At 43.1% G+C, this 25833-nt stretch overlaps 1 protein-coding gene across 1 annotated transcript in view; it reads left to right on the forward strand.

The window, feature by feature from the left end:
* ATP11B (ATPase phospholipid transporting 11B (putative)) overlaps nucleotides 1-25833 on the forward strand; it is a 139325-nt gene that overhangs the window by 89831 nt on the left and 23661 nt on the right. Inside the window, exons 14-21 of the mRNA XM_036756529.1 lie at nucleotides 611-786; nucleotides 1887-1955; nucleotides 4566-4639; nucleotides 6423-6526; nucleotides 13121-13302; nucleotides 15025-15228; nucleotides 17503-17656; nucleotides 22834-22936. Coding sequence (XP_036612424.1) covers nucleotides 611-786; nucleotides 1887-1955; nucleotides 4566-4639; nucleotides 6423-6526; nucleotides 13121-13302; nucleotides 15025-15228; nucleotides 17503-17656; nucleotides 22834-22936 — 1066 coding nt within the window. The remainder of the gene's footprint in view (nucleotides 1-610; nucleotides 787-1886; nucleotides 1956-4565; nucleotides 4640-6422; nucleotides 6527-13120; nucleotides 13303-15024; nucleotides 15229-17502; nucleotides 17657-22833; nucleotides 22937-25833) is intronic.

Genomic DNA, 25833 nt, shown 5'->3' on the forward strand with positions numbered 1-25833 from the left:
TAGGCTGGGCTCACTTTCTCCAGTTTTATGGCATCTGCTAGAACCTGTACTCACTGTCATAATCTTTGAGAGCCCATGGTCACTTGCGGGCTATGCTTAGGGATCAGAGCCGGCATTGGTTAGAGGTGGGCATCGGTTTAACATACCACCTGATCTGTGTGAGGCACTGGGCTGTCTAGCCTGCCTTAGAGTCCTTGTTCTGGGAAGGAGAACCTAGTGCTGCTCTTGTTGTTGGAGCCTTCTCTCTAGTGCCAGAACTGGCCCCGTGCCTCCCCTGGCAGTTTGGTACATGTAGAGTATTCCATAGAAGAGGAGGAGTGGGGTCCCAAAGAGCAGTCACCAGAGTGAGAACAGTAAAAAATTCTTAAGCATCCTCAGTCTTGGATGGAAAGGTCTTTCAGCAAGGGCTGATAATTTATTTATTTGTCTAATCAGTATCTAGCAGGTTGTTTGACAGCCAGATGTTACAGTCAATATCAGATTTTCTGGAGTCTTGTTCTGAATCCAGTTTAGCAACTTTGTGTTACATAGCATCTCTTTAAACCTTTACTTTTTGGGCTGTTGTCTGGGACTACTCTTTATCTCAGAAATGTGAATTATGTTTCTCCAGATCAAAGAACAAGATCTCTTCTTCAAAGCAGTTGGTCTCTGTCATACAGTGCAGATCAGTAGTGGCCAATCCGATGGCCTTGGGGATGGTCCCTGGCACCCCAGTGCCACATCTTCACAGTTCGAGTACTATGCTGCTTCCCCAGATGAAAAGGCCTTAGTTGAGGCTGCTGCAAGGTAAGTAGGGAGAGGATGCACCTAATTATACAGAGAGTCTTCAGCCGCACGTGGTAGGTACTTAGGTGCATCTAACAAAATGTTAGCCTAGAATTATAGACCCTCTACCACCCTTTCTTGCTAACCCTTTCTCTTTCTGTCTGTGAGACAACTGAGGTCCAGAGGGCTAGGCACCAAGGTGAAATGAGCACCCAGGGCTCTCACTGGACTGTTCTGCCTCTTAACTCCATGCCTCCCTCTGATCCCTGCAAAAAAAAGTACATTTTACCACATATCTTCATTAGTCTTTTTTTAGTAAATTAGGACTGAGCCAGATTTTTTTGCCCATAATGTGTGCTTATTAAATATTAAATATATTTAAAGTTAAAGTATAGCGTGCATAATGAGACAGTGAGGGATAGCGATTGAGTGCTGGGCTGAGAAGCAAGAAGAGCTGGTTTCAAATCTCACATTTTACACTGACTGGGCAAATTAGCTCAACTGTTTATGTTCCAGATTTGGCTGTCTAAGAGGTACGTAGTCACAGGCTATAATGTGTTTGACTTCCAAGAGGTCTTATACCGGGAATTCTCCCATGCTGACAAAATTATTTGTCCTTCATATATGTGCATTATATTTATAAACATGTAAAGGTCCTGGTTTTTCAAGGTAGTGGATTTAGAATTTAAAGTGAGCTTCACTAAGTCTGAAAACTGTTACTGATTAATATACAGGTTTAGAATTTATTGTATTGTAAAGATGTTTGTGTTTGAATCCAATTAGGGTGAACTCTGAGTAAATTCATTTTGGGGAAAGACTTATATGATGCCATTTTTTGAAACCATACTCAAGAAACAAATACAATGTAGTGGTTTTTTTAGCTAATTATTTTGATACAAAATTCTTTCCAAAATTTAATTTTTCAAGTTCTGAAAATAACCAGGTATTAGTAACCAGATACATAAAGAAGAGATTTAAATGTACTTTAGATATGTAAGATTTAAATGTACTTTAGATATGTATTTCAGGTATTTTATTCAACCAAAACTACGATGATGTGTCATTACAAAACATTAAACATTACCCCATAAAATTGTAATTTTCCCACCCTTTAAATTTAGAATTGGTGTCGTGTTTATGGGCAGTACTGAAGAAACTATGGAAATTAAAACCCTTGGAAAAGTTGAAAGGTAATACTGTCTAACCATTCTAATTTTCTAATTATTAATTGCATATTAGTCATCATGTAGAATGAAGCCAGGTGCCGTATATGTGGCTGTAACCACAGAGATAATTTTCTTCAACCCTCTGATTATTAATTTCTAGTGAGTTATAAACAGTGAAACATGTTTGCCAAATGTGTCCCCAGCTATTGTGAAATTTTGTCCTACATAGAATCCAGATACAAGGAAGATACTTCAAAAATGGTGTGATCCTCCAAATACTACTTTGAGCAGAAGATTACTCTTGTTCTGATTTAAACAGGCCTTAGAACACTGTGTACAGGGCCTTCTTCATGATATCCAAAGTTACTCAGAAGAGGCAGAGTCAAGATGGGAAGTACCAGGAAAAAGTAAAGCCTTGCTCTTCTGCCATACCTCATCCACAATGCACTAGACCAATCCTAATTAGGAAATCTAAGGAAAAAAAAACATCACATCATATCATCTTTCGAGCCCAGGTCAGTTTAGGGAGACAGACTAAGAAGCCTGTGGGCACCGAGAATGGGGTCTGTCCAGTTTAGCACATGCAGCAGGGAGCATTGCAATGCCCAAGGACAGAAAGAAACAGACAATTGTTAAGAGAAACAAAAAAACCTTACCCAAGAAAATAACTCCCTGAAAATTAGAGTTGACCAATCGAAGCTATTGACTCCATAAGATATCAAGAAGTGTTAAAGCAAAGTCACTCAGAAAATACAGGCCTAGTAATCCGCCTGGAAACAAAACAGTTAGATGAAGGATATATATTATTCAGATAATGATCAGCGTGCCGTTAGTCAGGCCTTCAATACATGTACCTTATTCACATGTCATGTCCCATAAGCAAAGCCCTGATATGAACAGGAGGAAGAAGAGGGATTGCATTTCATTGGGTCAGTTGCACCATGCTTTTGATAAGCCAGCCATGCTCCCTCACACAAAGACCTCTTTTCTTAACATCAATATTCTTCTAGTGTGGCATCTAAACATCTGACATATCCACAATTTCCTAAGAATCAAAATTAAGGGTGACCAAGGAACAATGGAGAGATGCATGGGAACAGCTTTAATGCATTGTTAGAAGACCTTGAGAAAGGCTTATTGCAAGCTGGCTAAAATGAGAAGGTCTGGAGGGGTTAGAATCTGCTTGGGGTGAAGGTCTACCTACATGGAACCACTGAAGTAGTCTACCATGAATCTGATGTACATTCAACTGATGTGCATATTGAACCAATTTCTATTTTTATCTTACCATTTGCTAAGATAATGAAATCTCATTGTAAATGTGCTTTGGCACTTGGGGATATGTGATTTTATTTGTGTGGGTACATCCTACAGACTCAGATCCCACCACAGGTGGTTTCATAGGTTGCTGTTGGCCAGGCTTTTGACAACAACCCTCATCTGCTTTGCTCCTTGGGTTCCCTGACTCAGCCTTCAGGACCCAAAGGTTCCCAACCCCACCATGATGAGGTGTTGGAGTTTTACTGAGGAGATAAAAGAGTTGTCTAGGCAGCTGAGGAGGATTACAGGGGATAGAGTGAGGGGCTTAGAGTTAAGAAGACCAGTGTTTAAATGCAGCCTCAGACACTGACTAGTTGCTCGACTCTGGGCAAGTCAATTTACCTGTCTGCTTTAGATTCTTTAATTGTAAAGTGGAGGTCATAGCACCCATCTCTCAGGTATGAGGATCAAATGAGATTGTATTTGTAAAAAGTGCTTAGCACAGTTCCTGACACAAAGTAGGCTTTATATAAATACTTATTCCCTTCCCCTTCCCATCACCCTGCTTTTGTTGTTATAAAATTACCATATTGACTTTTGAAGAAGTTCCCTACTTACAGATTTTAGCATTTGGTGAACATCACTGTTAATTCTAGTTCTAGAATAAAATTTCATAACCTATAATTATTCCTCAGTCTCGTTGTGTGAAGGTGTGTATGAATTCTTTAAAGTTAGGAAAGCCAAGTAGAAGCTTGGCAGCTAAGTAGAAGTGGCAGGTATCACCAAACCCCTAGTGATAGTCTGTGTGTCTGTTGCTAACCCACGAGGCAGTGTAACAGGGACACCATTTTCAGCCATAAAAAGTATTTTAATGCCTTTTACCAAGTCACTGAGGAACTTCAGATTTCCTTTGTGGGGGCAGCACTCTCACTGATACAGGAATTTATCATAACACAGGATCATTTGCTTTTTACTAGAACATCCTCATTTTTAAAAAAAATTTTCTTGTGAAAGACCCCCCTGCTTTTGATCATTTTAGATTTTCTTCCCTAGACTTTCACCAGTTGTTAAATCTTCGAAGTCTTCCAAATGTGCATCTTAGTTTGATGTGACATTAGGGTAATGTTTTGAGGAGTGTTTTTGTCCTTCGTACTCTTGGTAATGCCCAATACTTTGTTGGTCTTGCTAGTGTTCTTCGGGCTCAGTGACTTCATGGAATTCTACAATAATTTCTGGATCACTTGATCAACTTCCACATCAACTCGATAACAAATACCACAGAGCCCATCATCCTGTTATTCTTGCTATGGTCCGGCTTTCTGTATTATAAAAGAATAATTCCTTAATTAACCTGTTTTCTTTCTGTTTTTCCAGGTACAAATTGCTTCATGTTCTGGAGTTTGATTCAGATCGTAGGCGAATGAGTGTGATTGTACAATCTCCTTCAGGTATGTAATCAAATAACCTGCAATTTTTTACTTGTGAAATATTTAGAATAATAGAATCTCAGGATTAAGAGACAGAATCTGAGAATTAATTAGAAGAAATCTCAGAATTTGTCCCATTCTGGATAAAGAACCTCTTTTACACACATGCAAACAAACATGTCATCCAGCTTTGACTTAAGAACCCACCACCTCTTTAAGCCACTTACTGTACTTTCAGATAACCTGATTGTTGGGAAGTGTTTGCTTTCACCAAATCTAAATTTGCCTCTTTACAGCTTTCCCCTCCCCCCCATCACTCCTTGTTCTGCACCTAAACAGAGTAAACTTCATCCCTTTTCCACACAAAAGCCCTTCAGATAATGTGAAGTTTTCATCATGTACCTTCTCCTGAACATCTCCAGTTCTTTCAGCTGATCCTTAGGACACAATCTTTCAGTCTTTTACCATCCTGTTTGCTCTCCTCTGGGTGCTGTCCGACTTGCCAGTTATGTGGCGCCCAGGATGATATGCTTTAGATCTGTTTGGAGCTGCAGAGAACAGTGATGGCATAGCCCCCTCTCTGGTTCTGGATACTACACCTTCCTGAATAGAGCTCCATATTCCATAAGCTTTTTTTGGATGTCATCACACCTCAAACTTGCACCCCACTAAAATCCTCCAAAACATTTTTCAGACGAACTGCTATTTTTAAGTACATCCATATTTTATACTAGTGGAGTTTATTTTTTTTGTCATATGCTCTGGCTTATATCTTGTATGCACAGCATTGTTCATCCCAATTTCCTCCAGTTACATTCCAAGCTCCTTGAGGGCAAAGAGTGGTTTCACCTTTCTTTTTATCCCCAGTACTAAGCCCAGTGCCTGGCATGGAGTAACAAATGCATGTTTACTGACTGCCAGACTGTCATCTGTATCTTTTCATCCTTAGGGCCTGGCACATAGTAGATGCACAATAAATGCTTCTTGATTGATACTTTGCTAAAATCTGAATAAATAATATCTACAGTCTTTTCATGAGGAAAAAAAGGGAACAAGGTAACTCCTTGTAATAATTGCTTCCTTTTTGAGATGTTTGCTAATGGTCTCATTTTTCCTAGGAATAAAATTTTAAGTCCACTGGATATAGTTTATTGATATTACTTTCTAACCTTTTTAGTATGGCATGTCTCCTGTTTTCCATAGTCTTCAGAGATCTCTACCAGGGGTTCCTCAGTCACATCCACTAGTGCTTTGTGTTTCTTTGCATATGATTTGCCTGGACCTGTTGACTTGCCTTTGTCACAGGTAGTGACTTGCTTTCTTAGTATCTATAACCTTACTTATCTTGGATTTTAGCACTTTATTTGTTCTGCTCTTTTCCTGTTCAAATGGGTACTGTGGGACATTGGAGAACTGGGTTCAGATCCTGCTCTAATGTTACTTCTGGGACTTTGGGCATGTTTTTTGACTTCCCTGGACTTCGGACTGGGTGCTCTCTGAAGTTCCCTTCCAACTCTAGATCCAGGTTCCTTGGATGATTTTTCTTGACCAAAACAAACAAAAGGAGTAGAGGTTTATCCCACCCACTGTGATTTAGGAGTTGCGTCCCTTCTGTGATTCTCCTTTTTTTCCATAATAGAGCTTTTTTTTTTCTGACCATAATAGAGCTTTAAAAATTATTCTTCTTGTCCTCCATCTTCCTCACCAGCTTCCACTTATTGTGACCTTTAGATTTTTGAATATTTGACTTATAACATTCTCAGCAGCAATTCAAAAGAAGTATTGATTTCCTCTTCTCTCCCAGGTGAGAAACTTTTGTTTTCTAAAGGAGCAGAGTCTTCAATTCTTCCTAACTGTATTGGTGGTGAAATAGAAAAAACAAGAATTCATGTAGATGAATTTGCTTTGGTGAGTATACATTTTAATAACAATTTAAATATTATCAGTAATACACATGTTAAACCTTGGTTGTTTTTTTTTTCTTTTATTCATACTTCGTCAAAAACTTACAGATATTATATAGTTCTTTCATGACATTTGCTTCATCACTACTTAAAACAAATGCTTTTATACCGTAGTTTTTACTTAGGATTTTAAGAGGGTTTTCTGTGTGGATTGTTTGTTTAAAGAAAAGATTGTCTGCAACTTAGGAACATATTTGAAAGTTATTTGGCCTTCAGTTTGGGATGCAGTGGTACATTTTAGAAAGCTTGATGCTGAGACAGCGCTGCAGGAAGGGGCTTCTGAAGATCCTGTAGCTTGTCCTCTGCTCCTCTGTAGGTAGGAATGCTAAGGCCCAAAGAGGCCACGTGGTCTCCCCCGGGTAGCATGTGACAAAGCCAGTTCTGAGGGTAGCTTTCTGGCTCCACATCTATCCTGAGCACTTCCTGTTCATCCAAGCTGCCTTCCTCCCTTGGGTGAAGGACCACAGTGTCTTGTTTAGGACTGCTAGTGACTTCGGAGATCAGCTAGTCCAACCTCCTGACACCCCCCCACCCCCTGCCATTTTACAGTTGAGGAAACTAAAATGCAGAAATGAAAGTGCAGTGACTGGTACTTGCTCATGTTCACACAAGTAGTAAGTGGAAAAGCTGGGCTTGGACCCTAGGTCCTCTGCCTTCAAATCCAGCACATTTTCCAGTACATCGTGTGTCTTAGCAAAGGGCCTTGAGAATAATGGAGGATGTTTAGCTTGGAGAGGAGGATGGCTAAGGGACATAAAAGCCATCCTTACAGATGTGAAGAGCTTTCAGGCAGAAGAAAGATTAGACTTGTTCTAGAGCATTCAGTGGAAATTGGAAGGGGTGAGATGGTGGGGTGGCAGTGGTTGAGTTTGGTATAAGAAAAAAGCTTCCTAACAATTAGAGCCCTTCAGAAGTGACATGGGGCTGCCTGAGGAGCTGGTAGGATCCCTTTGCCAGCAGTCCTGTGAACAATGACCAGAAGACGGCTTGTGGGGTAGATCGAGGGTTTGGGCTAGGCACGCTGAATAGTCAAGACAGCGCTTCCTTGCTCTTCCTTGGTCTCTCCCCTGTGAGTCAGCTTCTGCCAGTTGATTACGATTATGGAATCTGAAAGGCCATCTCTTCCCTGTGCAAGAATCCCCCCAGAAACACCATTCTTCTGCTTCTAAATAAAAATTTTCCAAAAGTTCTAGTTGTTTTTTTTTCCACAGCTTCCAAGTGAGCAAGGGGATACAGAAGTGTTCACAGCCCTCTGTAGGCATGGGTTGCTTTTAAAGGAAGGGTTTGTAAGTCAGAGACTTCCTGCAGTTTACACGCTGCTGGGAATTGGTGTGTTTCTAAATCCGTATTTCTCAAATTCTAATTTTGGGGGAGGGGAAAGGATGTTGGTGGATTCTCTTGGGAAGACACACAGATAGATAACTCTTTTTGTGCTCTTACTTCAGCGATTAATTTCACACCAACATACTCCCTCAAAAATCATAGCCCCAGCATCTAGGAGTCATTTCACAGCTTCCTAAAATACTGAATGAAGCTACTCAATAGAAAGGCATTAAAAATAATCATATCTAGCAACAGCTAGTATTTCTATAGCACTTCAGTGTCTGCAAAGCGCTGTGCGTGTGTTGTCTCATTTGAGCCTCACAACAAGTAAGGTAGTGGCTGTTTAATTACCTCATTTTACAAATGAGGAAACTGAGGGTAACAGAGATGAAGTGATTTGCCCAGCATCACACAGTCTGAGGCAGGATTTGAACTCGGGTCTTCCTGACTCCAAACCCAGAGTTGTATATACTGTACCATCTAGTTAAAATGTTGTCGTTTTTCAGTTATTCAGTTCCACACCAGCGATGCGCTAGGTGCCGTACTGAAAACTGAATTAAATTTACAGTGATGTTTTTGAAAACTTTAATTAAATTTAGGAGGCAAAATGCAAACTTTCAGAATACAGTTGGGGGGCAAGGCTGCTGACACATGGCATATAAGAATCTAAATTGGAATAAACGTCACATTAAGGAACATAAGGAAAGAAGATAAATTCAACAGAAACTCAGAAGTGGAGTAGCTTCTACAGAGAACAAAGTAAGAAGTTAATACCTTATAGATAAAAGCTATTGATAATAATAATGTCAGAAATCATGCATGTTGAAGTTAAGTCCCCTAAGACTAGGATGAAACATTGGAAATGAGATGGAAGAAAGTCTCATTCCTGAAAAAAGAGCAGACTAGAGAATACTAGTGGAGATATGTGGCCACAGAGCTGACCCTCAATCAAAGACTGTAAAGATAAAGAAAGAAGTGAGGTCTTCCAGGTAGAAAGAGTTCAGAGAGAACCAACCTAAGTGTGTCCAAGAACTGAGTCTATTAAAGACATTCCAGTTTCACTGAATCTGTGGAAATTGAATAGAAGATGAAATTACAATCCCACATAGATTGTCAGGAATGAGACTTAGGGAAGAAGTGAGCTGGGTGTGTTAAGACCCCGGGAGAGGAACCGGCCTGGTGAAATTGAGCTGATAACAGCTCAGATTAATGATAATTAACCTTTATAGCATCACACTTTCAACATGCCATCTCATTTGATCCTCTGAAGAATCCTAAGAAGTAAGTCCTATTATTCCCATTTTATAGATAATGAAACCAAGGCTAAAAGGTAAAGTGATTTGTCCAGCATTGCGCAGCCATAGAGGATCTCAGGCAGGATTTGAATTCCAGTCTTCCACCTCTCTGATAATGGATTAAGCTATGCTGCTAAAGTATACTTTGGCTTACACGTACACTATTATGGTGAAGCAACCACATCCCCTTTTCTTGCTGGGGCCAAATAATCAACTGGTCTCTTTCCAGGTTTTGCCTTCAGTCAGTCCCTCTCTAAGTTTCGGTCTCTTCATATCGTCTGGGGCCTTCTCTGCTGCCTTCAGACATATCTTAAATTCCCTGTCCTTATAAAAACTTGACTCAACTATGTCCTCAACCTATCATCCTATGTTCTTTCTCCAAGAAAAAACTGCCTGAAGTCATTGACTCCTTCCGCTTGCAGTCTGACTTCCACCCTGCCGCTGAACTGCTCTGAGGTCATCAGGGATCTCTTTATTGATCAGTCCAGGGGTCTCTTCCCAGTCCTCATCTTTCTTTTTTTCTTTTTCATACAACAAAAGCAAACAGATCAAATTTGTATTTTTTTTTTGCATTTGATAAAAAAATCATACCAAGTTCCTTAAGTGATATAAATACAATAATCTTCTTTCCTTCCTTCTCTCTTTTCTTCCTTCCTTCCTTCTTTCTTTCCTTCTTTCCTTCCTTTTTCCTTTCCATCTTCCACCCTTCCCTCCCTCTCTTCTTTTCTTTTTCTTTCCTCCCTTCCTCCCTCTCTTCTTTCCTTCCTTCCTTCTTCCATCATCTTAGACAAAGAGCACCCAGAAGGTATTCCATCGCATGTCATCAAATTGCATTATTACGGGAGAATTTAACCCTTTCATGCTTCTCTTGATTCTTGTGTTTGAAAGTCAGATTTTCTATTCAGCTCTGGTCTTTTCACTGAGAAAGCTTGAAAGTCCTCTATTTTATTAAAAGTCCATATTTTGCCTTGGAGCATGATGATAGGTGATTCTTGGTTTTAATCCTAGCTCCATTGACCTCCGGAATATCGTATTCCAAGCCCTTTGATCTGATTGTGTTTCCACAATACTCAAATTGTTTCTTTCTGGCTGCTTGCAGTATTTTCTCCTTGATCTGGGAGTTCTGGAATTTGGCGACAATATTCCTAGATTTCTTTTTGGGATCTATTTGAGGAGGCGATCGGTGGATTCTTTCAGTTTCTATTTTGCCCTGTGGCTCTAGAATATCAGGGCAGTTCTCCTTGATAATTTCTTGAAAGATGATATCCAGGCTCTTTTTTTAATCATGGCTTTCAGGTAGTCCAATAATTTTTAAATTATCTCTCCTGGATCTATTTTCCAGGTCAGTGGTTTTTCCAATGAGATATTTCACATTGTCTTCCATTTTTTCATTCCTTTGGTTCTGTTTTATAATATCTTGATTTCTCATCAAGTCACTAGCTTCCACTTGCTCCAGTCTCATTTTTGAGGTAGTATTTTCTTCAGTGGTCTTTTGGGCCTCCTTTTCCATTTGGCTAATTCTGCCTTTCCAGGCATTCTTCTCCTCATTGGCTTTTTGGAGCATTTTTGCCATTTGAGTTAGTCTATTTTTTAAGGTGTTGTTTTCTTCAGCATATTTTTCAGTATTTTTTTGGGTCTCCTTTAGCAAGTCATTGACTTGTTTTTCATGGTTTTCTCGCATCCTTCTCATTTCTCTTCCCAATTTTTCCTCTACTTCTCTAACTTGCTTTTCCAAATCCTTTTTGAGCTGTTCCATGGCCTGAGACCAGTTCATGTTTTTCTTGGAGACTTTTGATGTAGGCTCTTTGACTTTGTTGACTTCTTCTGGCTGTGTATGTTTTGGTCTTCTTTGTCACCAAAGAAAGATTCAGGAGTCTGAGACTGAATCTGGGTGCGTTTTCGCTGCCTGGCCATATTCCCAGCCAACTAACTTGACCCTTGAGTTTTTCAGTGGGGTATGACTGCTTGTAGAGTTAAGAGACCTATGTTCCAAGCCTGGGGGGATGCACCAGCTCTGCCACACCAGCACTCCTCCTTCCCCAAGAACCCCCAACCTGGACTGGACTTAGATCTTCAGCAGGCTCTTCACTCCTGCTCAGATCCGCCACTTAGTTCCTCCCACCAGGTGGGCCTGGGGCTGGAAGCAACTGCAGCTCAAGTTCTATAGCTCCCCCACTTCCTCTGCCCCTGGGGCGGTGGCTGAACCAGGAATCCCTTCCACTCCCACAGCTTTTCCCACTAACCTTCTCTGTTGTCTTTGGTGTTTGTGGGTTGAGAAGTCTGGTAACTGCTGCAGCTCACTGATTCAGGGCGCTTGGGCCCGCTCCGCCCAGCTCCTGGTCTGGTTGGTCCACTCCACCCCGGCTGGGCTCTGTTCCGTTCCGCTCTGCTCCGCTCCCAGGTCCGTGCGGGATAGACCTCACCCAGAGACCATCCAGGCTGTCCTGGGCTGGAGCCCTGCTTCCTTCTGCTATTTTGTGGGTTCTGCAGTTCTAGAATTGGTTCAGACCCGTTTTTATAGGTTTTTGGAGGGGCTCAGCGGGGAGCTCATGCTAGTCCCTGCTTTCCAGCTGCCATCTTGGCTCTCAGTCCTCATCTTTCTTGATGTCTCTGCAGTGTTTCACGCTAGAACCTCTCCCTCCTCTTGGATATGCTTTTCTTTGAGATTTTGTGCCATGGTTCTCTGCTGCTCCTTCTCAGTTTGATTTGCAGGACCATCCTCCATGTCTCCTCGAAAGCTCTTTCCCCAGACCTTTGTCCTTGGCTCTCCTCTCTCCCCCTTCCCTTCTCTTCCCCTCGCTTCCTCTCTGCTCTTCTCTCTTGGTGCCTTTTTTCTTCTCCCCCTCTTTCTTTACTTCCCTCTGTCTCCTCGCAGCTGTCACCTCTGCATAGAATATTTCTATAACTACATGTCTGGTCCTTATTTGTCATCCGCGTCCTTCTCCTGCCTCTCTACCTGGATGTCAGACTCACCACATCCCAAACAGAGCTCATTGTTCATGACTTATCCCTTCCTCTTTCAGACGCACTGTTTCCTGTCACCCAGGTTTGCAGCCTCAGAGGCATTTGTGACTTTCCTTTTCTTTCAACCCCCAACTCCCATATTCAGTCACTTGTTGAGTTTGGTCGATTTTACCTCTAGAACTCTTCTCCTAACTCCCCTTCTCTCTGCTCAAAAGGCCACCTGCCTTCTCCAGGGCATCATTGCCTCTCACCTCTCTTGTTGTTCTGACTGCATCTCTTCCAGTTGAACCTTCAAACAGCAGGCCTGTTGACATTCCTAAAGTAGAAGTTTTCTCTGGTCACTTCCCTGCTCAAGGAGTTTTCTCATATCCCTTTGCCTCTAAGATAAAATATAAATTACCCCTTTGGGCTTTTCAGGCCCTTCACAATCTGACTGCAGCCGACCTTTCCACACTGATTATACATTGCTCCCCAGCTAACCTTGCTGTGCCTTGTGTGTGATGTTACATTTCTGACATCATGCCTTTGCACAGGCTCTCCCCCTTGCCTTGAATGCTCTCTTCTGAGCTCATCCCCCTTGGGAATCCCTGTTGCCCTTCAAGACTTGTTACAGTGTGTCAGCTCACTCACCCTACCAAAGGGCCTGCCTGCATTGCTGTGGTCTGTTGTCTGGTAATGAGCCTCTAATGCCTTCGCCCAGTGCCGGTTCTACATGGAGAGTCCCCCTGAGTCAGCACTTTACAGAATGCTGTCAGCAGGCCATAAGGAATCATGCGAGGGGGCCTTTAGTGGGTGTTCTTTGTTAAAAATTGTGGCTTGGGTTGATGTGCCAAGGTGAGAATTAGATGTTGCTGACCAAAGCGATACTGTTATATGATATATCTTACATTATTAGGTGATTGGTGTTAAAGCTGGCCTCTCAGTCCCTCTATTTTTATCCTTCATTTTTGCCCTAGAAAGGGCTAAGAACTCTGTGTGTGGCATATAGACAGTTCACGCCTGAAGAGTTTGAAGAAGTGGACAGACGCCTTTTTGCCGCCAGAACTGCCTTGCAGCAGCGAGAAGAGAAGTTAGCAGAGGCATTCCACTTCATAGAGAGAGAGCTGCTGTTACTTGGGGCAACGGGTGTAGAAGACAGGTAAGTCAGGACGGCCACCGGCTCTTGTCTCCTGGTGCTGAGCAAGGCTCCCATGATGGAGCCTGACAGTGGCATTTTACTTTGCGTTGAGGAAAACAGATTTGTGCGCTCACCAAAAAGAAATGGGGAGAGGGTTCAGTCAGCATGCTGAATGCTCAGGGCTCTTCATGGCTCTGCAGGGCAGCTTTCCGTTCGGCTTCACAAATCATGCCCGGGGGCAGGTCCTCTTCAGGCTTAGCAGGGTGCATCTCGTCTCCACCAAGCCTGGAGAGTGCTCCTCCTTTGTCTTTGCCTTCCAGAGTCTTAATCTCTACCCCCCGCCCCCACCCCAAAAAAGAGAATCTGAATCTTCCTTCAAGACCGCCACTCCCTCTGTGGGGCGTCAAGTGTTTCTAGAGCTTCCCTTTGTCCTCCTTACCTCCTACCTTGTATTGCCATCTGTATTGGTGCCCGAACAGAGGGTGAAAGTACTTCTATTGCACCTCCTGTGTGCTGGACACCATGCTCGGAGCTTTATCATTAATATCTCACCTGATCTTCACAATAGGCCTGTGGAGGCAACAGCTGCTGCTGCTCTTAGTCCTGTTTTACAGCTGAGAAAACTGAGTAGACAGAAGCTAAGCGACTTGCCCAGGGTCACCCAGCTAGAAGAGCCTGAGGCTAGATTGGAGCCCAGGTCTTCCTAACTCCAGGCCCAGTGCTTTGCGTACTGTGCCGTCAGCCACCTCTTAGAGCCTGCCTCAGAAGAAGAGGGACCTGGGCAGGTCAGTAATCCTTATAGAAGGATCCCTACAGGCCAGGCATACATTGAGTTTTAAATATAGTATTATCCATGTTTTACTGTCTGTTTACTTAGTTAATTACTTCCCAGTGACATCTAATTTGGTTCTGGGTACTCTGGAGCAGTCTGGGGTCAAGGTCCTGCATGTTTGATACCTCTCCTCGAGGCAGATCTTTAAGACCAGAAGTTAGAAAACAGTTGCCAATTTGCATTGACTGAAGAAATTTCCTCACTGGGACTTGCTTAATACCAGTGACATCATAATTCTAGACCTCCCCTTGCCATCTTGGTATCCCCAGGGGAATGAGAGTCTCCTGAAGGCAAGGACTCTCCCACCGAGAACACTGCTTTGTACTTACTATACACGTAAGGTCTGTTGCAAAATATTGAGCCTCAAGGTTTAAAGGAAGAGGAGAGGAAAGCTTAGTATCTGTTAGAAAATTTAAATTAGATGCCTGGTCAAAGTCTTGCTTTTCACCTCAGATTTACAGCAACGATGAATTAAGTGATTCTTATTACTTTCCTTTGGGGATCTGTGGACATTAGTATGTACTTTTTCCTCTACATTTCTATTTAATCAGCTCTTCAGATGTCTTCAGATATTTATCTTCTCAGTGAGTTCTGTTACCTTTGGTCCTTGATCATAGGTGAGAGAAGAGTGTTCCTTACCCCTTCAGATTTCTGGCAAAAATGGGTTCTTATTGAATCGAGGTGGCTCATCTGACTGTGAAAAAAGACTTTGAAGTTGTATCTCTCACAACTCAGATATTAGAATTCTAACATAGAGATTTTGACTTGATCAGTTTATCGCTAATGGTTCATAACCACACTGATGTAACAAAATTCAGAATTTACATTCTGTTTAGTTAGTGCATTATTCTGCTGTTTGTAAAACACCAGCCTAACAGGGCCTGTGGCAAATGCTTTGATTCTCATTTCAGGCTTCAAGATAAAGTGAGAGAAACCATTGAAGCCCTGCGCATGGCGGGCATCAAAATCTGGGTACTTACTGGAGACAAACATGAAACCGCCATCAGTGTGAGTTTATCGTGTGGACATTTTCACAGAACCATGAACATCCTTGAACTGGTCAACCAGAAATCAGACAGTGAGTGTGCAGAGCAGCTGAGGCGACTCGCTAGAAGGTACTTGGAGCACTAGGGAGTTCTCTGGGATTCCCCAAGGAGGGGCCACCCTGGCCCTAGGAATAAATTGTCTAGAGGCCATGACCCACCCATTGGCTTTTTCAGGCACAACGAAGCAAATTTTACACTGGATGGTTTGGGCAACCTCACATGGGCAGATTCTAATCTGGTAACAAGTATAGTCACCTCTTAGACCTTTCTGGTCTCATGTAAGCCCTATGTGCCCCCAACACTCATGTGCTGATTGATTGATTTAAATTCTTCAGATGGAAACTGATACACATGTAGGCTTTTTGAAATGGGGGCCTTGGCTGTTGGAGTGTCACTGTTGGGGTGACTTACTTAGCTCAAGCCTTTCTGGAAACGGGGCTCTTTGCATTGAGTTAGTCTAAGTACTGGCTATTTAAATGCTGCCATCCAGTGGGACCTTTGAAAATTCCCAGGGAAATAGATTTCAGTAATGATTGTATATTGTAATATGTTGGTGCTTTTAAGCACAGATCGTACAGATTGAGCCATCACTGATATGACCAAAGAAGCTGTCAGGGTTTTAGATCCTTAGACATAGTGTCCAAAACATGGGAGGTGAAAAAAAATCTTGTGTGTGTGTGACACATTTATTCACACACACCCTTGTGTTTATTCAAGTTCAGTCAGCAAGCATTTATTAAGTGCTTACTGTGTGCCAGGCAGTGTGTTAATGTACTAATGCACAGTCCTTGCTCTCAAGGAGTCCACTCTGTACAAACGAAATATACAGGATAAATTGGAGATTGTATTAAAGGGAGTTCAGGAAGGCCTTCTTGCAGAAGGCAATAATTTAGCGGAGACTTCAGGCCAAGCCTTGGGGATGAGGTCACTAGATTGCCAAAGTGCATAGAGAGAAGAAAGGGGCGAAAAACTGGGAAGGCAGGAACAAGTTGGCTTAGGAAGGGCTTTAAAAGCTAGAAGATCTTGTATCTGATCCTGGAGTTTATTGAAGAAACAAGGGTTGACATTCATAGTCTCTTGGATCCAGAGCAGCAGAGTGCAGCCTCTTAGTTTACAGAGAAAGAAAGTGGGGCCTAGAATGGTTAATGGCCTTGCCTGGATCTCCCAGGAAGTGAGGTCTCAGAGGCAGGCTTTGAGCCCCGGTCCCCTGACTTTAGTGCCCTGTACGCCAGCCTCTCCAAGTATAGAGGTCCATCTAGAGCAATCTTCACAGATGCTCACCCAGCCTGTACTTGGAGAGACTAAATTTTCTCTACTTATGGAACAAAAACTTTATCCCTTACCAGACAATTTCAGGGGGTCACTAAGTAGGTAGAGTTTGATGAAGTAGAGAACAGTGGGTCTGTTTGCCTCTGTAAAGGTAAAGTGCATTTAGCAGTAGGAATGGCCAAAGTTCCACTCTCTCTCTCTACAGCCTCTGTTTCTTTTCGTTGCCTCATCTCTTGTTACTAGAGTCTGCTGGGAGGGACCAGAGGTTCCTTTTGGTCCCTTATGGTTTCTTTCAGCCATAGTACCAGGGCCTCAACTCAACCTGAAAGGAGCCCCAGGGCTCTCCACCAATGGGAACCCCACTCGTCCATTTCTGTTCGGTTGTATGTCCAGCCTCCTTCCCCTCCTGGTGCTCCAGGGATCTTGGGACCATTCTGGGTAGCCTCAGGCACCAGGACTAGTCAAGCAGAGTTGGACTAGGTATAAGTTTTCAGATAATGTGAATAAATTACTCCACTGAAGTTTGGTTCCAAGCAGATCTTACTTTCCTGGAAAGTTAATTCCATCGATAGACTCTGTGTTGTCCAGAGTCCAGCTCAGCTAATTTAGAATGACTTGGTATCAGGTTGGCTAGAGGTGATAATATTTTTGTTCCTAGTGTGGCATTGGACTCAGGAAAGCCCCTTCTCACATGGCATTGTGTGGCCCCAGGCCTGTCACTTCCACTCACTGTGCCTGAATTTCCTTATCTATAAAATAGGGGTTGAATTCACTGACTTCTTAGGCTCCTTCCAGCTTTAAATCTACACCTGCCCACTCTTGAATGCCTCATAGGAAGCTTGGGAGACAGTATGCTGCCCCTCAGTGGATCACGGCACTTTGAAGGATTCAGGCATATCAGGCTTTGAGAGCAGAATGGCTGTGGAACTGCCACCCCATACTAAGATAAATAACTAAACAGAAAGTAAAAACTGCAGGATTTTTTTTGGGGGGGTGGAGATCTGTTACTGTTATTTAAGTGTAGTAAATGAGGCAGAAGCATTCAGTTGAAAATCAGAATGCTTTCTTTTCCAGAATCGCTGAAGACCATGTGATCCAGCACGGGCTGGTGGTGGATGGGAGCAGTCTCTCCCTGGCCCTGAGGGAGCATGAGAAGATATTCATGGATGTGTGTAAAAGCTGCTGTGCTGTCCTCTGCTGCCGAATGGCCCCACTGCAGAAGGCAAAAGTATGTACCACCCTCGGGCCTGTGGGTCAGGTTGTGCCTCCTTCGAAGGGTCCTAGGGATGGGATGGAGTCCTCAATTCCTTTAATTCACAGAACACTTGATGGAAGCTTCAACTTACCCATGATGTGCTTCATGAGCAAAGTTAGCACTTCATCGATAGAGTGATGGGCTTATGGGAGATGGATTCATAAAACATCAGATCTCATGTTTTACACTGGCTTTGCTCACCCTTTATGCACCTTTTGTAACAATGGCCATGGGGTCACATATTTTTTAGATGTACATTTTACTTTCTCAGGCTCTATAAATTTTAAATAGCAAAGAATAAAAGCTAAACCAGTCCGTTCTCACTAAGGAGGTTCTTATTTCTTGGTCCCAAGGAAGGCATATGTAAGCTCAATTTAATTCAGCAGACATTTATTAAGTACTTTTATACCAAACATTGTGCTAGAGAGCAAGGTTAGATAACAAAGGTTAGATAACAGAGCTTAGGTAAGACAGCTTGATTCCTGCCTTTGCGGAGCTGATAGTCTAGAAGGGAGGCTCAATACCCACCCAGATATCTTTAATGCTCGATAAGTGCCAGCAGCACTAAGCAGTGTAACAAACAGTCTCAGGGCAAGGGTTGTGATGTGATGGAGGAAAGTGTGGGAGCAGATGGTCGGGGTGCTCAAGAGCAGGAAGGATCAGAAGGAAAGCAGAGTCTGAGTCAGAACTGGCCATCACAGCAAGGACTAGGAAGGAGGAGAGAGTCAGAAGCCAAGTATCAGGCCACACAAAGCCAGTAGAGGGAGGTCCCCAAGCTTTTGATAGACCTCAGGGTCCTGGCCTTGGCCTCTCTCAGTTGGCCTGGGCCTGGTTTAGAAGCCTGGCCAAGTTCAGGTGACTCTGCCCTCCAGCTTCTGAAATTCCTGCAGCCTCTGCTAGGGTCGCTGGGAATCCATCTCTGCAGCATTAGACATTAGATGTGTGCAAGAGCCTTAACATGGCAAAGTAGGAGAAATATTCAAGAGACAGAGTATTTCAGCTTAACTGGAGGAGTATGGGGTCTCAGGCTGGAGAGGCTGGGGAGTGTCCCATCATGGAGAATGGAAGTTTGAACCTCCCTTGGTAAAGGGTGTCCATGAGAGAGGGGAGGTGTCAACAGCTGAGTGCTACAAAGGCCAAAAAGGAGGAAGCTATAAGAACTTGGAGAGCAAGGCTTTTTTAGTCTCATATTTTTATGTGTTTTTTTTTTAAATTTATCTAACAAGGTAGTTCCACTGAAAAATTATGATTGTAATAAAATTCCACACTGTGAAATTTTTGTATGTATATATTCTCACTTGGTTTTGAAACCTTCATTAAAGATTAAAATCCGTCATGGACGCATAAAGCTATATGTGTTCATGTAGTTGTTCAGTGAAAGTATTTTGAAATAGTAGCATGGCCAGAAAGCCTTTCATTTCTATTTGTTTTCCTAATCCTAAAACTTTTGAAAAATTGCTTATAAAAATTTACCATAATATTTATGCAGTCTTGAGCCTGGACTTTCCATCTGATATCAGGTTATCCCTGGGATGACCCAAGTGCCTTAGGGCCATACATAGGTCTAGAACTGGAAGGGGCCTCAGGCCAATCAGTTAGTAAACATTAAGTACCCACTGTGTACCAGGCATCTGTGTGCTCAGCATCGAGATACCAAAAGAGGCAAAAGACACTCCCTGCCCTCAAGGAGTCTAATGGAGGAGGCTACAAGCAAACAGTTTGGACCAACAAGTTATATAGAGGATAAATTGGAAAAAATGAACAGAGAGCAGGCACTGGAATTAGGAGGGTTTGGGGAAGGCTTCCTGTAGAAGGTGGGGTCTTAGTTGGGACTTGAAGGAAACCAGGAAGGTCCGTAGTTGGAGCAAAGGACAGAGGTCATTCCAGGTCTGGGGACAGCCAGAGATGGAGGGTCTTCTTCATGGGACAGCCAGGAGGCCACTGTCAGTAAGTGGAAGACTGGAAAGGTGGGAGGGGGCATTGAAGGCCAAGCAGAGGGTATAGGGCCCAGCCTCCTCACCCTCCAGGGGAGGACACTCAGGCCCCAAGGAGTGAGGGGACTTGCTCAGAGTCACACAACTGGTCAGCAGTGGAGCAGGAATTTGAGCCCAGATGCTCTCTGACTGCAGACACAGCCCTTTTTCCACTTTGCAAGACTGCCTCCTACATAATTAGAGCATGAGAGCTGAGGAGGTCACAAATGAGAGAGTACAGAGAGAGAATCTGAGCATAAGCTCCCTGGAGCCAGAAACTGTTTCCCATGTCCTTGTGTCTCTCAGTGCCTGCAGTTGTAATAGCCACCTAAAAAATGCTTGGTGTTCAGGAGAGGAGAGGGCCTTGGGACCCCAGGAGGATGCTGTCTTACTAAAGTGGAGAGCTCCCTCTTGATGGGCGGTTGGCAGGGTGTGTGGCTTTGGAGCCTTTCCTGCATGCTTTAGATCTGTGCTTTACTCTTGTTTAAACTGGCCTCCTTGAGACAGAAATCATGTTAATTGATGTGAGCTCGTGCCACTGGCTAGCTTTTCTTATTGCCCTAAAAAACTTAGAAAAAGGTGATTAAAATAGTTTGCAGAAAATAATTACGAGATAAAATAGTGATAATAAAAACTCACCTTTGGATAGCACCTAGAGGTTTTACTAAATGCTCTCCTCATCATGGCCCTTTGGAACAGGTTGTAACAACTCAAGATTCAAAGGCTATTCTTTGTCCCATCCCAGCAGCTGGGAGTAGGAGAGGCATAGAAGAGGCATTACTTGTAGATGAGGGTTCTCCAAGTGATCTCCTTTTCTGATGATACTGAGTTAGGTGTCCCAAGTCCCAGGGCCCCACAGGATCTTAGCCTAGCTGTCTATAAAGGAATAAGTCTTTGCCCGTCATCATGCAGTTCTTGGGAAATGATCCAGCCCCTTCAGTGATCCCAAGCTAGTCCCTGCTGTGAAAACGCATCTTTAACAGCAGTCCTGTGAGGCCCTATCACTGCTAATGATGGAACCTCCCGATCTTCCTCTGCCGCTCACGCATTTCCTTGGAGATTAGCTTCTCTTCACACTGTGCATATCTTGTATGTGCACAGGAGTCCTTTGAGAGCAGGTACTTCTGTGGGGGGGGGTGGGGATAAGCATTTATATAGGACCAGCTCTGTGCTTGGCACTTTACAGTGATCTCATTCAATCCTCACAACAACCCTTCAAGGTGGATGCTGTTATTATCCCTGTTTACAGCTGGGGAAACTTGAGGCAAACTGAAATGAAGGGACTTGCCTAGGGTCACACAGCTCCAAAGTATCTATGGCCAGATTTGAATTCAGATCTTCCTGACTTCCAGCCCAACACTTGAGCCACTGAGTCACTGAGTTTTCTTGTTTCTGAGCTTTTCTGTATTCTTGGTACATTGGTACATCTCACACTGCCTGCCTGGCACATGATACATGCTCAATAAATGCTTGTGGACCAACTCACTGAATCAGAATTGAGGGCCACCTAAGGGGCAAGGGAGAATTGCATGAAGATGAGTGTCAGTGACTTGGGCAGGGGCAGTAAATTGTGTCAATGCAGATTTAGAAAGAAGGCCAGCTGGTAATATCCAGAGGGAAAAACAGTCTTTCTTGGGGGCTGTCCTGGCGGTGCCTCAGAGGCAGTGAAAAGAGCTTGAGCTCCACGGGGCACATGGACCTTAGAGGGAAGAGGAGGCACAGAGCCACTGCCCACCTCGGAGCACCTGCCCACCTGGCTCCTGAGTCTAGATCAGGTGCTTGTCACTGCCCTCAGTACTCTGCTGCACTGAGAAACTAAACACAACTGCCCACCCACACTTTGATTCTGAGAATCCTAGTGGCACCTTCTGAAATCCCCAGGAGCATCATGGAGAGACTCTCCATTTCATGCCTTTGCTCTTCACAGCTAGTCTGTGTTTAGAATTTGGTAGCATTCAGATTTTATTGTGTGTGATTTTATTCTCCCTTTTAAATGTTAAGCTACAGGCAGTGGAAGTTTGTCTAAGAAGTATCTACAGCCACTTATAGTCCACCTTCTTAGTGGGCAGATGAAACTGTGTAGAAGGAGGACGAGACTGAGCTGAGTTAAGAGAGGACCTTAAAGCTATTATAAGATTATAGCATATATAAACATATAATAATAGCAAATAATAAAAGTCAGGTTCCCAGCGGGCTTTGTAAATATCACCCTATTTTATTCTCACAGCAGGCCTGGGAGGCAGGTGCTGTTACTTTGCCCATTCTACAGATGAGCAAACTGAGGTGGACAGTGAGTTATCCAGAGTCACAGCTAGTAGGTGTCTGAAACAATATTTAAATTTATCTCCCTGCAGTGCCACCAACTGCCTCTAAGATACATTTTTTACCTAAGAAAGGGTTAGAGTTTGGCTGCATTCTGGAATTGACATATATTCAACTGCGAGAGAATAAGAACAGGCTCTACAGAGAAATGTTCCAAGAGTACTGAGTAGCACAATGCAGGTTTCCCAGTTTCTGCATCTCCTTGATCTCAGAGATGACAGTGAGGCTGGGTATTAGGAGAATTTTTGTTTATAAAAACAGGATTCATAAATGAGAAATACAGAAGACATTTAAGATATTTAATTTACAGGGAAAAAAATTTTTAAATCAACTTTAGATTTTTTTCACAATGGTAGTTTTTTCCTCACATTATTTTTGAAAGACAGTCTTCAATTCCTCACCTTTTCCTTTATTTTCCATAAATTAAATCTCACCCAACTATGCAGAAATAAGAGCAAATTCTACTCTTAATTTCTAAATTTTTATGATGTTGAATAAACCTAAATTTGTGTTTGGAAAAGAACATAACAGTTGAATTTTGGGAATGCTATCTTCTTCGTGTTTTCTCTCTCAAACTTATTCTAATCCGAGTGTCCAAAATTTCCCTAATGCTGCTTCTCTCAAGTCCTGCTGTTTCATGTAAATGTATTTCCTTGAATCACCTCATGGTTTATAGAATTGATAATATTTAACATTGACCATCTAGCCAAAGATGAGCCTGTGAAGGAGGGTATTTTAATACATTTCTCTAGAAAATGATTCATATAGTGATTCATATCTTGCCTCCATATTAAGTCAACAAGCATTTACTAAGAGCTAATTTTATGAGAACTAATTAAAATTGTCCCTTTTCAGGTAATAAGACTGATAAAAATCTCTCCAGAAAAACCTATAACGTTGGCTGTTGGTGATGGTGCTAATGATGTAAGCATGATACAAGAAGCACATGTTGGCATAGGTGACTGACTTTTTTCTTAACTTTTTAAATTGATATATAGTCAATATTTTGAACTTTCCATTTGTCTCTTAGACTGCAATGCCAAATATGCAGATTAAGACTGAAGCCACACATGTAATCTTGTCACATGTCAAAGCTTTCTTCTCCGATGTACATTGTAGCTAAAATACTCATTTTGAATTTCCCTTGAATAATCACTATTTCTTAAAGATATTCTGTTCCAAATTATAGAACACACAAGCCACCACAGTGCATTAAGTTGGTGACTCATGATAGTAATTACAGAGATGTGGACTAAATCTGTGATTTCATTAGCACAGACGGCACTGTTGGGAGGAAGCCCCCAGTGCAGGTGATGTGGCAGCAGCAGGGCTGGGGCCCAGGTTTTCCTGGCTCTATCCACTCTGCCATACCACCTCTAAAATAACAGTTACACCTTACCCACAAGGGTAGCATTTGGCATGTTTCAGAATTCTTTACTGCTACCTTGTAAGTTACTAGTAGCTATAAATTCATCCTCTCAGAATCTTAAGGTTTTGCAGTTTGTTTCACAAAGCTTTAAGATGAAAGAAAGTGGTATGAAACTGAAATACAGATAAGAGAACCACACAGCCCTCTCACTTTAAGAGAATGAACTTTGTTCTTCTTTTTTCCTTTTTTCTTTTTTTTTTTAAACTTAAATCATCCATTTTAGATCAGGTACTGCCACCCACAATAATTATACTCATCATAACTTTTTGACACGTACAAATACATGAAGTGTGAAAATGATTCTCCCACCTAAAAATAACCCCCAGTCTGTCAGGTGGTCCTAGGCTCATGGAAGGGACCTTCAGGGCTCTATGTCTAGTCCTCCACTTTTGTCTTAGAGATGAGGAAATTGAGAACATGGGAGTTTAACGCCACACAATTAAGCATTGGAGATGGGATTGGAATCCAGGTCCTCTGAGTCCAATGTACCACCAAGCCTCTGTACATAAGCCCCATGATTTAGTCAGTACATGCACTTCCACTGTAGTGCCACCCATTTCCAACACTTTCTGTTTTTATTCCTGGTGGCCCCCTTCCTGGGACTTTCCTGACCTCCCAGTTACCAGTGCCAGCCCTCTTCCCACCAAGTTATTCTCTTTGTTTTATGCGAGAGGCAGCTTAGCATGGTGGATACAGCTGTCTTTGTAGTTGAGAACTAGTCACCCAGCACTGATGAGGCACCTGCTGCTGTCCTGGCAGTGCTCTAACAAGAAAAGTGAAGGCCAGGCCTTGCGCTCCAGGCCCTCTCAGTCTGATGGGAGAGAACGGGCACACAAGGTACCTGCTGCATAAGTCAGAGGTGAGCACTAGCGGGCGGGGGGTGGGGCAGCCCCTTCAAGGGAGAGCAGAAGATGGAAGTGTAGCTGTGACTGAAAGGCAGGCAGCAAAGCCAGGCAGTAGAGATGAAGAGTGAGAGGATTCCAGTGAAGCCAGAGAAAGTTTATTGAGCTGGGAGATGGAATATCTGGTATGAGGAACAGCAAGGAGGTCGGTGTCACTGGGTATAAAGCATAAGAAGATTGGAATGTTGGGAGGAGGAGGAAGTGGAGGAGGTGGTGGTGCTGAAGGGCTTTCCTGGAGGCAGTCAAGAGCCACTGGAGTTTATTAAAGGGGCAGAAGGAGCAACATGGTCAGACCTGAGCTTTAGGAAAATCATTTGGACAGCTGAGCAGAGCAGAGTCTGGGATAGGGAGAGTCCTGAGGCAGCCATGAGATGATGAGGGCCTGCGCCAGGGTGATAGTAGTATTATGGAGCAGCTAGATGGTGCCGTAGTGGAAAGTCACCGAAACTCTGCCTCAGTTTCCTCATCTGTAAGATGAAAATAATAATAGTTCCTGCCTCCCGGGGTTGTTGTGAGGATCAAACGATGTGATGTTTGCAGAGTACCTGGCACATAGTAGACTCTTAATAAGTGGTTAGCTAGTAATATTATTATTATTATTATTAATCATATACAAAGAAGATACGCAGAATTAACTGGAGATACACTAACATTGAGTCACAAAAAAGAGAAGAGAGTAGGATTAAGGAGAAGAGGGTGACTAATAGTGCCAGTGGCTGCAGAGAGGTCAAGAAGTATGAGATTAAAGAAAGTCTGAGATTGGGTGATTAAGACGTCATTGGTAACTTTGGTAAGAACAGAGAGAGAATATGGAGTCAGCAATTATAGATGGCCGTAGTAAGTGCAGGCTTTTAAGGATGAAGGGAAGGAGCTGTTAGGGAGAGACTGAAGATGAGTGGTGATGACAGAGGTCACAGTCTGCTAGAGGAGATGGGAGGGCATTACTTGTGCAGGTAAAGGGGTTTCCCTGGGCAAGGAGAAGGGCCACCTCATCATGGGAGACAGAATGGAAGGCCCCTGAGTGGTGTGAGATGACAGTGAGGGTCAAGAGGAAGCCCTTGGTGAATGTGAGCAAGGTTCTGTGCTGAGAGAATTAGGAGGGGCAGCTGAGGGTCATTGTTGGAGCAATGAAAAGGTTTGGCCAAGCTGCTGTGGTGACTAGGACGGTGAATGAGTCAAGGAGGCACAAAATGACAGCTGGCAGCATGGCCCCCTCTTTCTACTCCAGGGATCTCTGGGCTGCAGAGTGACTTAGCCACACACGAACATTTTCTAAGTCACATTTTCCCATTTCCCAACTGCATCTTAAGTCTGGCTGGAGTTTGACACCTCTGCTGCAGGCCACTCTGTAAGACAAGGAGAGGGAGCTTTCTCATCAGAGCTCCCTGTGCCTTTGAAAACACGGTTCCAGTCCCTCTCTCCCTAGTTTTTTTAAAGACCCTCTGTGTACAGGTTGTGTAAATCACTGTTACCTTGACATTATGCTAGTTAAGTGTAAGCTCCTTGAGGGCAGAAACTTTGTCA

This window comes from Trichosurus vulpecula, chromosome 4, assembly GCF_011100635.1.
Source record: "Trichosurus vulpecula isolate mTriVul1 chromosome 4, mTriVul1.pri, whole genome shotgun sequence".
In the NCBI taxonomy this organism is placed as follows: domain Eukaryota; kingdom Metazoa; phylum Chordata; class Mammalia; order Diprotodontia; family Phalangeridae; genus Trichosurus; species Trichosurus vulpecula.